The 15,110-nt window shown below is 40.1% G+C and overlaps 1 protein-coding gene across 3 annotated transcripts in view; it reads right to left on the bottom strand.

The window, feature by feature from the left end:
• The window catches only part of LOC122802746 (glycogenin-2-like), a 1,303,570-nt gene that overhangs the window by 523,532 nt on the left and 764,928 nt on the right, over nucleotides 1-15,110 (bottom strand). For all 3 annotated transcript variants that reach the window (XM_044072514.1, XM_044072513.1, XM_044072515.1), the window contains exon 13: nucleotides 3,291-3,392. In XM_044072514.1, coding sequence (XP_043928449.1) covers nucleotides 3,291-3,392 — 102 coding nt within the window. The remainder of the gene's footprint in view (nucleotides 1-3,290; nucleotides 3,393-15,110) is intronic.

Below are 15,110 nucleotides of genomic sequence, written 5' to 3' on the forward strand. Positions count from 1 at the left end.
TGAATGATTGACAGCCATACATATTTCAGTGTAATCTCATGCATACATGGACTGCTGATCATGCACACATTTCTGATTGTGGAATAACCAAGAATTTTTATTCATTTCTGCAGTGGGGCAAGCCCCCCTGCACCCCCACACCCCCTACAAACAAACCAACTCAGAGATCGCTCCACATTGAGGAAAACTGTACACTACAGACAACGAATATTCATGCCACCATTGGTATGATTACTTAACTTTTCTAAGACATCACAGATTATTGAATGGTGGGCGGAATTTAGGCAGGACTTGCTACAGAAAATCCTGTGAAGTACTGTCTAATCCAAGGCCATACTGGTTAGGTTATTTTCAGGGTCAATTCAGCTTATATTGAGCTTTTTTTCCATTGCTATGAGGATACACAGTGATTTAAAAAAAAGAGTGTGTTAATCTACAAAGTACAGTTCGTGGGCCATGGGGAATCCCCAGACCATTATTTCTAGAAAAACATTGACATACCAGCAGTGTCCCATAGGCCTGAAAGCATACATGCTGAATACTGCATGGCATGAAAGGAGTGATTTTAATACTGACCAGGTCTGTTACCACACAGATAGGGGTGGCTTCAAGTTGCAGGAGTGCCCGAAGAAATGGTAACCTGACTGAGCAAAGCAGCCTCGTGGTCAGTAGCTGGACTTCTATTGTCGTTTAAAGCTATGTTGGGATAAACAGCAGGCAGAGTTTGCCTAAAATGACACTGTGGGCAGTAAATGTTTAAGTCAGTATGCCAATGCAAAAAAGGTGCAGGCAATCCCTCTTGAAGAAAGTATGTTTGTCAATTTCTTTTGCCTCAAGCTAACATACTGAACCCCCCATCACTACTTACCTAGTTATATTTCTTTGAATCTGAGTACCAGAGTTTTACCTGCATTAGCCATGCACAGCAACATCCAACAATTCTTTGTGTCCCTCTAGAATGAGTGCCCCAAATGTCACCCACATGGCCCCTACCAAGTTGTAGTTATTTGCCTGGTACAAGAGACTAAAATTACCCTCATTATACAAATCTGCCTCAGGCAAAACAGAAGAATGACACCCTGTTCCTTTCCAGCCTGTTCAGTGAAGAATCTGCATTGCCCAACAATGATTACTAGGATATTACTATTTGAATTCAAACTTAGTGGAAGGTTAACAGTCTGTAGCTTTGTGACCGTGAAAAATGCAACCTTATTCTGTATGTGAAGTCTGAAGTTGATAGTGATGTGTTATTTGTGGCCAAGCCTTTCTTGTTATGATTCTAGGAGGTTCTGGGGTGTGATTGACAACCTCAGCATATGTAGGTCTCATAACAATTGTGGAAAGGTATGGCTAGACTAGTTTGAGGACTAGGCAGTGATATGGTGAGTGGGTGGTCTTCCGATTGTGAAAATATCTGCAACTCTGATTGTAGGATGATCTAGCAGCATCAGGTACGTATAAGGCAGTTTACACACTCCTAATAGTAGACTGAACTTGCCATATTGGCTGATCAAACTACAAGCAGCTTGCACACCAGATCTATTTTATATATCTGTATAAGCAGTCTAACAGTTTGAACCGCACCAGAGATCCTAACAAATAAGAGGAAATGAAAACCCCAGATAAATGCCATCAGTGATGGAACAACCTAGCAAATATACAGTAAAAGTATGAACAGCAATGTAGTGCATTTTAGTTTCACTCCAGGGTGAAACACAGCAGAAGTAAACAGTATCACATTGAGATGTCTGGTACAGATGCCATCTGGTTGATCATATGTTTTACTCTGGATGCCACATGCTTTAGACAGTTTGTTACGGATGCCACACACTTATGAATTAATGGTAGTCACAGATATTTAGAGTTTACAGTGGCATGGTCAGGTGTGCAACACCGATAACTTAGGCAAAAGGAACCAAGGGCATACAGCCACTAGATACATGAAGTGCATTAGAGAAGATCTCTGGTAGTCAGGGATGGCCAAAGTATGAGAGGTACTTAGAGATGGTGGGAGATGACATCACACCCTGAGCCTACACAGAATAAAGGTACCAACAGGGGTTGATGATCACAGGGATAGTGCTACACACAAGGCAACATGCAACAGGATTAAGATAAGTTTGTTCAAATATGCAGATGACAGACTGGCCTGAAAACTACAAGGCTACATAGATATCAAGTTACTTATGAACTGGCTAGATAAGGAGTGATTATAATCAATTTACAACACATATGCTCAGTCTAGAGCAATATCAGTAACAGTATCACCAGTAGCAACCTTTCGCAATCTGTACCAGTACTATTGTTCAATATTTCTGTACACCATGTGCAGCATTGTTACTCAGGTGCAATTTTCTCCACCGTTTATATTTAAATGCATTAGGTTAGCTTTAGGAGCGCCATTTGGTTAATGCATCTTAATTTATGCAGTACAGAAAATTGCACCGGAACAAAAAATGCACATGGTGTACAGAAACATTGAGAAACAGTACTGGTAGAAAAGTGGTAGGTAGGCAAGTCAGCAATATGTAAAACATGTGCTGAACAAAGTAATCCTGGACTGCACAAAGGGTTTAAGGGGTGTGCTGGGTTGTGCAGTAAATCAGTATTCATTTCTGTACTGGCATCCCTAAACCTTCTTGCTGCAGTTTTAAAAAAGTTAAAAGCAGGACCATTTTTTTTTTTTGCTCCTGAAATTGGAGTCAAGGAACAGAGAACTGGATGGGCCTGGCTCCAAAGTTTGAGCATCAGCCAGACTGGATTTTTCTTCTTTTGGATCCTCAACTAAAAACCGAAGGACTTCAGATTAGGGAATGACATTGGTAGCTAGATGAGACTGCTACAGCATTCAAATCCAATGTCTTACAAAAATGTAGAAGGCCTACACAGCCTTCTCCTAAAGTATGGTTCCGACTTGAAACTCAAGTTCACTAAGCAGTATAGAAAACCAAGTTCACCAATTATGCATTACAAGTGTGACCACATAACACCCACAGTTATGACTAACAGTCTGATTTCTTCCAGAAATGCCCCAACAGGTGTGAAAAGTAAGGTTAGACATATCTGAAGGAAACGGGTTAAATCAGAAAGTAATGAAACAAAAATCAACCTTGCTTGCTTCTTAAAATGAATGTGAACCAGGAGTCAAAATGCAAAATGTTTTAAAGGCTTGTACAAAGTGCCCCTCTCCACCAGTGCTATGACAAAATAATAAAGTAATACATTTGAAGATTGAAAAATGTTTTTTATATATTATGCTCTATAACATCCATTTTAAAACATTAACTTACTGTTGAAGTCTCAAAGCTGGGCTCCCTGATGGGTGAAGGTGGCTGAGGGGCTTGGATGACATCTGTAATATCAGAAATTCGCCTCTCTAGGGAATGCAATAGCTGAGAAAAACAGGACATATATTGTAACTGTATGCATTTAGAGATGTTTAGCTATTACTACTGGCCAGTAATATGAATTGTTTATAAGGAAACCTAAAAAGCCTGCCAAGTTAGTCAAACCGGTTAAGGTACTGAATTTGATTTCATTCTCTACAATTCAAAAAAATACAGCAAGTTAAAAAGCTAGCATCATTAGACAAGTGCACATTTCCCCGACCACTTCCATGTACCCTTTGCTTCCCATTACACTGTTTAGCTCAAATACTCTTGCCACACTACACAAACTATTCCGAAATGTGTCTAGTATGACAAACCCACCTAGCATTATGAAGTGACAAAACTAGAACAGTACCATTGTCTCACATAGCCAGACATAGCAAGCTGCCCAAGTGAAACAAAAGCACACTGCTTAGTGATTTTAAAACTTCATTCCTTCCATGGGTATTTAGTAATGTTGCAGGCATATCCTTCAACTTGAATGTCCATATCTTCACTTTTAAAATTGCCGCATATTTACATTAACTCAGAAAATAAAGCACTAAACCTCTCCTCAGAAAAAAATGCAATTTTTTTATTACTTGATTTCCTATAAGGCACGGTTGCCCTAAAATCGGCAACTTATTCCACATCATCAGTTGACCAGACTAATTCATCTAGTGGAATACACTTTACAGCAAGTCAAAAGGTTGCTCATTTTGGGCAAGCCTCTACCATTACTGGTTTTGAGGAACATACAGGAATCTGCGATTACTTGCGTTGAAGCACTGTCTTGCTGCACATATCCTATAAATTCTAACTGCTGATAATGTATGGACTTAACACCAGTACTGGCATTTCAGTTTTTCCAGAGCTTTTTCATGCTATTTATCAGTGCCCCTCTAAGATGGGCAAGGTTTTAAGAGCAGAGTACAGATTTCTTTCAAGTTACAAGGCAGCAAAGCAAACTTCCTGAAGACAGGAAAGCCCATTGCTCAAGTTTCTTCCCTCCAGTTATCTGCATAGCACAAATATATGACCACTTTCAAAAGCAAACGGTTTGGCTCCAGTGTTGACGTTTAAATGCAAGTTTTTTGTGCTTTTTACATGCTTGCCATTATTACTCTGATGTACTCATTTTTGTGGAGGGAAAACTCTGAAGGAATTCTGCAAGTTGAATGGAACTGGACCAAGTAACGCAGCAAAAATTGTAAATTTCTATGAAGGTAATGTCTTCAGTCTATATTAAGTAACACTTGAGTAAATACAGTGGTACCTGCACAAGTCATCGAATCAAGCTCAGCGCCCAGAAAAAAGCAAGAAATAATACCGCATGGAAATAATGACCCTCCCCCATTGTGTTCAGAGGCTTGATTCCACAGGCAGAGATCTGGAAGGTCCATTATTTCTCTATAATGCTCACCCTGGAGTACATTACTGCAGTTAGAAAAATGGGCGATTTTAATAGCTACAAACACCTCCAAACATTAATGTATAGTACTCTGATACAAAATAGTTCCACTGCTTGTATCCTTTCAACAGTTTGCATGTGATATTACAGAATTAAAATTTAGTTATATAGTGCCATCTTCCCCCAGGCTGACACACAAGGGCACTCAGATACATGCACACTTAAGCAGTCTAAAATGAACATCATTTTGTTAAAGCATTAACTATTACTTCATTCCATTCTATATATTATATATACACACATGCATATATATATATATATATATATATATATATATATATATATATATCTATATATATATTTACACACACACACATATACACATGTATATATATATATATATACACAAGACTTTTTAACCATTTAACATCCCCTGCTGTGTTTCATTAGGATTTATCAAAGATACTACCCACAATGCTATTAATATCTACATCTTATGGCATCACAACTGACATTTTCTTTCTGCTAATCCTGAAAGTAATTTGGGTCATCCCTAAATCTTATTTCACATTTGCCTCATTTGATTGGGTAATATAACTTATGGATTTTTAAGATATTCTCCTGGAGAGTAACTTGGTCAGACAGAAGTAATTCCTGACTATGATGGAAATGCAATCTAACAAGAAAGTTGTCCAAGCATCAAGTTTCTACTAGTCCGTATTTACTATGCCACTGATATAGTTGAGCAAAAGTCTGATTGTTTGCATTAGTTCCACTAAGACTTCCTTTTAACCCATTACTTTTTCATTCTGGACTACTTGAACAGAATTCCAATATAGTCTACATTTTACTTTGTGTAATATTTACAGTGTGTGGGTCCGTCTTAAATCACAGAAACACTGTAGGTAGATCACCAATTTCAGGCTGGGAACACGAGCACACCTTTGACTACATATTATCAAGACTGAATTACCCATTCCTCAACAGCACCAGCAGAGAAGCTCAAGCATTGCCTCCATGCATATGGCTAAGCATTTAATGACCATGTAGAGTGTTATATAAATGGTTACATGCTGGGAGATGGACTTCAGACTGCTATATAGACATGAGATTTATACTAGGCATGGCTGTATGAGATTTATACTAAGCATGGCTGTATTATGATGTCCTGTTCACTAAGGGTGCAGATTTGACACTAACATGATCAAATTCAAGCAGATAGTGAGAAACGGAAGGGACAGAGCTCCATAATGGATGACCCACTGGACTCTCATTTTTGGCTATTATACTTGCTAGGCCTAGAGAAGGAAAAAGCCAGAGAAACATCTCCACCCCCAAAGGATAAACTTCTGACCAGATAACTCAAGGAATCACCCAATGACCAAAACTGTTAATGCGCTTCTATCAACTAAGCAGGGGCCATCTACAGGCTTTTTCCATCTTCACTGAAGCAGAAGACTTAAGTTAAAGACAAGTTTAACTGTCTGAGTTGATCACATACAAGGACTAATGGCCACTTCAGAAATGGGCACCTTTAAAAGGGCTTGATAGAAATTTATCAATCCATTTATTGAGCCCTTTGATTATAATCAAAGGGTTGTACATTGGGTCCCTATAAAAAAATTAACTTGCACTGCCTGGTAGTGAGGTGGGGAGTGTCAGGTACTTTTACCTCTAACATTTGTATGCTGCAAGTTGCATCAGTAGTTCACATGTTCTTTGACACTTGTGCAGGACTTGGCATCTAAACAACAAAAACACCTGCATTTAAGCTTGAGGTATTAAACCAGAGAACTTTAAAGATAATAACTAAGGATGAGAGTTGGTGCAACCTAAACTACCAGCAGCAAAAAGGCAGCCACTTGATGCACACTTGCATGCAACATAAGATCATAGCAAGACCAGCATATGCTGAATGAACTCCCAAGTATGGAAGATTCAGCAAAGATGCAAAGTTCTAACAGCACAAAAAGGCCACTTCCAGTAAGGGTTGTTAACCCTAGGGAGCATATCAAGAAAAATAACCACAGACCCCATTTAGGGGTTTTAGAGATTTCAATTTTATGAAAGTGTATATAAAGCAGAAAATGTTGAAATCAAACAGCACACATGGAAAATGTAATTATGTCACGGTTAGAGGTAGATTAAGCTCAAAACCTTACAGGAGGAGATGACATAAAATAGTTAAGTGTATACTAAAGTCAAGTCCCCAGAAACAGATTATTCCTTAAGAGGAAGTAAGTGAAAAATCTAGAAGATATTGCTTAACAGCATTTTAAAATGAGGGGAAGTACCAATATCTTGGTAGGAAACTGTGGTGGCTGCAATACCCAAGGACAGTAAAGTCCCATCCACCCCAGTTCATACCCACCCATTTCAAATTTAATTGATGCATGGGTCCCCTCAAATTATCTATGGTAAATGCCATTTATTCTTATTCGGGGTAATGTATAATCAACCATGGAGTGGGCAGGCCAATATACAAAAGGGGATAGGTTATTTCAAGCACAAAAAGGGACATCTGCTATGCTTAAAGTGGCCTGCAAGGGCAGCTAGCCTAGTGCTTAAGAAACTATTACAAAGTGTTAAGTCTGTACTCGATAAAAATGGCAAAGGTGCTGCAGACATTGACAGATATGCTCCGTGTGCTTTTGTGGAGAGGAGGCAAACATGTGAAACATTAGAACAATGACAATCCAGAAGGAAGCAAAATGTAATACAATACTGCCACAGTTAGTGGGTCTTTATGCAGAGAAAGTAACAGACAAGAGTAAGCAGCGATTGCAGGAGTAAGGCAATTGAGGCACTTGCATTACCTAATAAAATAAACTTGATTAGGAGGATGGAGCTGTGGGCAGCAGCTAGGACTCTACATGGTGCCCTATTGGGGGGGGGGGGGAGTAGTACAGAACAACTCTGGGCATCTACTGTGGTGCACAGTATCCTCAGAACACAGATCACAGACTGCGTGCAGGGGTAGGGCTAGCTACTCTAAAATATGGCTCTAGGTGTTTCGGTGATGTTGACTGATGTCACCAAAATGGGCATGGGTAGTTAACAGTGATAAGTGGATTGAGGACCCGGCCTACTCCAACCTACGCCAGGGACACATACTAATGGAGGAGTCTATGTGCCCCTATTGGCCAGTGTGTGCCCACCATAAAGCCAGGCAACCCTGAATCAATAAGCTACTGGTTGGACAGTGTCTAGCTGCCCAGGCCTGGGTTACCTGGGATAGCTTTGAGAAAAAGCTGGACATAAAACCAGTCAGCAAGCCAGACATGAACAGAGAATTGCTACACCTAATGTAGGTTCACTGACGGGATGCAGTTTGAAAGTGGATGACATGATACAGAGGAGGCTGGACATTATGCATCCAAGAGACAAGATGGAAGGACAGGGCAGTAAGGGCTTGGCATCCAGAGTCTACTACTCAGGAGGGGGACAGGCTAGAATTTGTGGGAATTGTGGTGAGAGGCTAAAACTAAAGGAATTTGACAGTTTGCTGATGGCTGTAAATGGAGTAATCACTGAAATCCCTAGCGATGTCAATATCCCGCTAGAAGGTCTTAGACTAATGACCGGTACCAAAGTCATAGTCTTCAACTTAATGCAAAAAAAAAAAAAAATGGATCATCCCCTTCAGCAAGGGTGATATTCCTGCAAACTACCACCAGCAGCAATACCCTAAGCACACAAGTTGACAGCAACCTCAACTTTGACCACCAAGACTCCATAGTGGTAAGGACATTTTATATTGCTCATCCCATAAGGGCATTGCCTCCAGAAAGAGGTTCTAAACCCCCGTACTCTTCCCTCATCAGGCCAATAGAATACAATGCTCCCTTTGGCATGTTCCTTTCCAAACATCTGCAGAAATTGGAAAGACTACAAAGGTTCCTTATGAAAATTCAGGATCTTAAAGATGTGTTATGTGGACAGACTGAAATTGTCACTTTACTCTGCCAGACTGCTCAGAGATGACCTGTGCCTTGCATATAGAGCAATCTCTGACGGAGCTTTTATGGAAATGCTGCATATTCATAAGTCAAATGGCATACGGGTCACTCAAAAGACCTTCACCTGGTATGTGACATCAACAGAACTTGCTGGAGACGGATTTGTCTTTGAGGCTGCTCCACCTTTGGAACAAGCTTCCTATTCATGTTAAAGCCACTCCTCGTTGGCCGTATTTTGCAATTTGGACTGGATAAGCAACTGAAAATTCACCCCAGGGGTTCCACCAGTGTCCCTCTTGGACAGGGGCAATAGGTGCTGATTTTAGTGTCTGCTTAAACCAGACACCCTTGGGAACACAGGTTGAACTTGGCTAGGCTTAAGTGCCGTGGGGCACTTAGCCTAGTAACCACCTATGATTGTATTCAGAAGGCGAGGGATATCAAAATTAATGAGACTCATGGCAGACTCCAATGTAAGGATAGGGCAGTATAATCTCAGCCTATGCCCCATAGGGTCATGATGGTGAAGAGTGCACAGACAGCAGTTGCAGGACCTACTAGTTGAAATAGAAAAACTGATGAAGATAATGGGTGACTTGAATGCACATATTGGGACAAACAGAACAGGATAAGAGGACTGTCTGGGTTCACAGAGGTGGGACAACAGTAATAAAGGAGAAGCCATTCTAGACTGTCTGGCAAATGGCTTGATAGTAGCCAACACATGTGGTTCAGAAAGAGTGACAGTCACAAGATCACATACAAGGAGTAGCCAACATGCAACTCTGGTAGACTTCCTCCTATTAAGGAAAAGGGACTGGGGTTAGAATCCATGATTGCCAAGTCATCCCCAGTGAAAAAGTTGGCCCACAGCATAAACCACTGGTTGCCACAATCAGCTGCAAGCAGTGGTCAGTGAAGGCTCCAAGGTCAGAGACTAGGCTGAAGACCTGGAAGTTGACTGGACAGAGTACAACAGCTCAAAGAATTACAAAGGCTTCTAGCACCCCAAGAAGAGGAGGAAATGGGTGGAGCTGAAGAATGGCAGCACCTCAAAACAGCATGTTAGGACTACAGGAAATATCTGTGGCCAAGCCAGGTATGGAAATAAGGTACATAAGGAAATATGGTGGTGGAATGCAGAAGTCCAAGAAGTGATCAAATAAAAGGAGTGCAGGAAAAAAATGGGAAGATAGAAAATACCAACCAGGCTAGGAAGGAATACAAGTTGGCTAACAAAAGCTAAGAAAAGAGTTGCAATAGCAAATAGGGCATTGGAAGCGCTACCAACTTCTGGAAAGTGACTCAGTAGGTGGTAAAAAGAAATATCAGGTTGCAAGGCAGAGATAATTATCAGACGCCCTTCCTAAGGGATGCCAGAAACAACCTGACCACCACTCTACAGGACAACAAAAGTAGATGGAAGGGGTACTTCCAGCAGCTTCTGAATGAAGAAAACCCCACAGAAGCTGTACTGCCCCAGAAACAGCCTACGATGAGAGAAAAGGAGGAGCCCACCCTAGAAGTAAGAACAGTGCCTAAGGGAAATGAAGTCAGGGAAAGCAGTAGGCTTAAATGAGGTCACAGCAGATATGAAAGATGTTGGGTGAAGTGAGACAGAAATGGCTCCTGAGTGTATTTATAGAAATGTGGAGAGAAAGGCACATCCTAGATGACTGGAGAATAAGTATACTTGTGCCAGTGTACAAGAAACAATGGGGACATCCACAACTGTGGGCAGTAACACAGGCAAACTCCTATCATGTTGTATGAATGTTCTGGAGAGAGTGAGCGATAAATGGATATTCAGAGTAGTAGAATGCAAGATAGAAAATGCAGTTTGGATTCAGATCAGGATGCAACGCAACTTACCTGTTTGCAGTGAGAGAGTTGAAAAGAAGCTAGAGATTAGTAGTCCAACTGGGCATTCCTAGACTTGGAAGAAGCATACAAGGGCCAAAAAAAGCTGATCTGGGCAGTACTGCAGTGGTCTGAAGTCCCAGAAACATTGGTAGAGTTAGTGCAGGCTATGTACAAGGATCCAATGACTAGTATGAACAGTGTTCAGCCTCAGAGAGGTTTCCAGTGGGACAGTGCATAACAGGACTCAGCTCAGAGTCCACTGCTGTTCATACTTGTGGATTAAATTAAACAGGTTGGAAGGGACAGATCAACAAAATTACTGTATACAAAGGAGGTGGAATTACAGGCAGAATGAGCAAGAGCTTCAAAGAATAGGGGAATGGAATGCAAAACTGAAGGCACATGGGATGAAGCCAAGCACAGATGAGATTGTGATAATGGCAGCAAATAGAGGAAATCAGAAGCTGAGAACTGAGATAGAAGGGAAGACAGTGGAACAGCTAAATAGCTTAAAGCATCTGGGAGGGGTGGTTGAGGAGAAGGGAAGTCTGAATGAGGAGGTCAAGCCTAGAATCAGAGAAGCTGCAGCCAACTGGCAGAGAGTCTTGGGTGTAGTCTATTACAGAAGAATGCCAAAGAAGCTGAAAAGTATGGTGTACAAGGCAGTGATGCAACCAGTACTACTTTATAGTACAGAAACCTGGACAATAAAAGCAGAGCAGATGAATAAGATATAGGTGATGGAAATGAAATGCCTGAGAAGGGTGGTAGGATGGCACACTGTGGGACAGATGAAAAAATTATGACATAAGAGCAGAAGCCAAAGTAGCTTCAACTGCAGAAAAGATCAAAGAGAAGACATTACGGTGGTTCAGACGTGCAGAAAAGCGGAAGAGAATCTGGTGAAGATTTGGGACAGAGGAAGGAGTGGAAGATAAGAGGAAACGAGGATGTCCAGCAAAGAAGTGGATGGATTATGTGAAAGAAGATCTGTGGGGGTCTGGCATGAGTGTTTAAGGCGGGAGTGTGGCACTGAATCGAGATGGCGACAGTTAATGCCCTAACTCATGTAGGAAAAACAGGGAAAAAGGGTCTTATGATGAAGAATTAGGAGGATATTACAATCTGAGGCAAGAATTAGGAGGATATATTACGGATCTGAGGCAAGAATTAAAGTGGGATGGTTCCTCTCTGATAAACTGCTTGAACAGAAAAACCAGGCAGGGGTTGCCCTATTTCCCTGTTATTTGCATTTAGAGCCACTGATAAAGAAAATAAGGGACCCAGAAATGCAAATATGTAATTGGTATGGTAATCAACAAAAGTTGTCTATCTGCAGATATTATGTACCAGATTAATCCAGAAAAGGAAAACTTGGTGCTGTGAAACATTGAGACAGTTTAAAGATTTTTGTGATATAAAATTAAAGATAAAGCCTAAATCCATAAATTATGTACCCACACACAAACTGGCTTATTACCCATATTTATGGGTGCATGACAAGATGACTTATTTAGGTGTACGGATTAAAAATGCTTCTGTTATGGCAATTGAAGATATGTGGGAAGAACTAAACAAAAGAAAAACTGAGCAACTGGAAGCATTTTTATGGATATGGCCAATACAATACAAGCAATGAGAATGTTTTTAGTCCCTCTAATTTTATAAACCAGGAAACTTTTTTTTTTTTTTTTTATCAAGAAGTTTTGGACCTTAAAGAACTGAAGGAATATATCCAAGGAGGGGGAAATGACAAAAGTTCAGTAGGAAAAGCTGATCCTTCCAAAGAGAGGTGAATTAGGATTACTGGATTTGAATGGATATTTTAGAGCTACACAGTTGAGGCTGACATAACGAGCAGAATGTTAGAATTCAAAATGTAAAGGGATGATGTTCAAGAAAGAAAACCACCATTACAGATTATATTCAGAAAGTAAGAGAAATTATTTAGTACTTAGTCAACACGAGAATGGGAAAAGGAGATGTTGCCAATAGGAATGGCTGCAAGTAGTGGAACAGAATAGGCAAGAGGTGGCTGGAATTCACTGGTAAAAATTTGGACAGGAAGCAAGGTATTGGGTACAAACTGGAAGGAAGAGACTGCATTAATATTATGAAAGCACAAATAAGCAACTGGACTGGTATTCCACAGCAGGTATATTTTAGTAGAAAGCACACATCTGATGTATGCTCAAAACCTGGCTATGAAAAAGCAACCTAGACCTTTAATAGACATTAAATCCTACCTGCAATAGGAACAGATTCTGAAAAAACTGGTAGGACAAAATACTAAAAGTAGGAGACAGCAGAGTGTGTGGCGAATGATTACTCACTGCACACCAGGTAAAAGGAGTAAATTAATTCCATTATTCTGGGAATGTCGAGAGACAGGGGTGAGATTCAAACTGCTATAACCCAGCTATCTTCAAGAGATTCTTCCCTGAGGGACAGCATTTTTTAATCAAGTATATAAAAGGATTCTGCTTCTTGTTCTGGTAATGAAGACCACAGAGACTGTACCTGTGAAACCTCTTCCACTGTTTCAATGGAAAAAATTGGGAGCACAAAAGTTATAGAAGAATTTACAGTACGTTGAAAATGGAAAGGATATGGGAAATGGAGATGAACAGTAATATAACCAGTAACAATGTGGGATTACAGTGTAATATTTGTACAGTATAAGAGACCCTGCTCTTTCCCTAACAGGTGAACTTCACTGACTCTCTAGGGCCTTTCCTTTCCACATGTGGAGATCCCTAGACCATGAATTTCATCTACTAAACCATTAACAAACTATTTCTACACCCTTGGCTATACCCATCCTACTCCACAATTCTTCTAAGCATATGCTTGCTTCTAATATTCTGACCCTCTGCCTGACCCTCACGCTTTACCTTAATCCTACCAAACAAAAAGTTGTAATCTACCACATTACTTTTATTTAGTATTGCCCATCTAGTACATGCTTTATTGTATTTGCCTCTGTACTTATTAGTATTCATACTTAGTGTGCCTTAATACTTGCTATTGTCTTTCATGTTGAAAGACATAACTCATGTATTTGGAGCTTCTGTCCCCAGGCGTCAGCTGAAAATGGGTTCCTGACCCAGTCAGACTTTCCCAGAAAACAAATTTTAAAAACAGAACAAGACGACCTGAAAATATTGGATTTTGAAAATGTGTTGGATTTGTGGGGGACTCTGAAGTATATGCCCTACTTTGTCATTAATGTTCAGAAACATTCTTTGGGGAGGGCATGAGAGGGGAGACAGTTAACTAAAGAAAACTTCTTAATAGTACCATTTTGTGATGCATGATTCTTTGTAATGGGGATTGTAAACAGAGGCTGCTGCCCCCCCCTCTTTCTCCCTTCTCTATCAAATTTTAAGTTAGGCAGTGCAACGTAAAAAAAAAAAAAGAGCCTGGCTAAGTGCATGACAAAAGAAAAATTACTGTAATGTGCCTTTTCTAATTCTTGCATGGGGGAATGACTGGATTGAGGACCTTAGACTGATTTGGTAACCAGGTTTAGTAGAAAGTAAAAAAATATTGAATACAGAGTCTTTTTACTAGCAAATGAATATACGCTTAGTGATTCTGTACCTGGCCATCATGTCTCCATGGAAACAATCCGATAGAGAAATTGATTAGTCTGGTTGAGAGTGATTGGCTGGGGGATAAAAAGAAAATGGCTAGGAGATGATGTTCTCTGAAAGCATTCAGTGGTATTCCCAGATATTCCCAGACAGAAGAGTAGAGAGAAGACAACCAGTTAGCACTTAGAAGCACAGGCTGCACCGTGCATCTTAATATGGATAACCTTTCTTGTACGACACGAGTTTGGCAGTTTTAGACAGCTGTTCCTATTAGGAGGTAAAACTTCAATATGTGAAGATGTACATAGTTTTCTGCGTTAGTATTAAAAGATTTTAGGGGGTATTTTTTGAGAGCTTTCAATAAAACTAAGTTTTGCAAGATGTGATACAAGCTCAAATGGATATGACAAGAAACTATATACAAGTTCAACCTGCCAAACAGTGTACTGCAGGTAACAAAAGCTAGACCTAAACATTTAACAAAATTGTTAGATAACGTGGAAATAACTAATACAATGATGCTTTCTGTAATGTCTGCACGTCAGTGGCCCCAAATACAAACAAAAACTACTGATCTACATTAAATAATGTAGACTGCAAAGAGCTATGTTACAGCAGAGACAGTTGGAAGGAAGTGAACATGTGAATTTGATAAAGGTTTTGAGGATGGTTAGTCAGCAGAACATCTGGGACAAAGAAAAAGTACTTACATTAAATGCAAGAGGAGCTCCAAGTGACAGACGAGAATAAAGATAATGGCAGATCTGTAGTGCTAAGAAGCTACTGGCAAGGGGGGGAGATTACACTGGCATGCATTTATATTCCACCTAAAACTGCTATAATGGAGCTTAAGAAAATTCTGGGAAAAATAATCAGTTTTCAGCAAGAATTACTTATAGATGGGGAGTGGAAT

Source organism: Protopterus annectens, chromosome 5.part0, assembly GCF_019279795.1.
Source record: "Protopterus annectens isolate FY-2018-M chromosome 5.part0, PAN1.0, whole genome shotgun sequence".
NCBI lineage: Eukaryota > Metazoa > Chordata > Ceratodontiformes > Protopteridae > Protopterus > Protopterus annectens.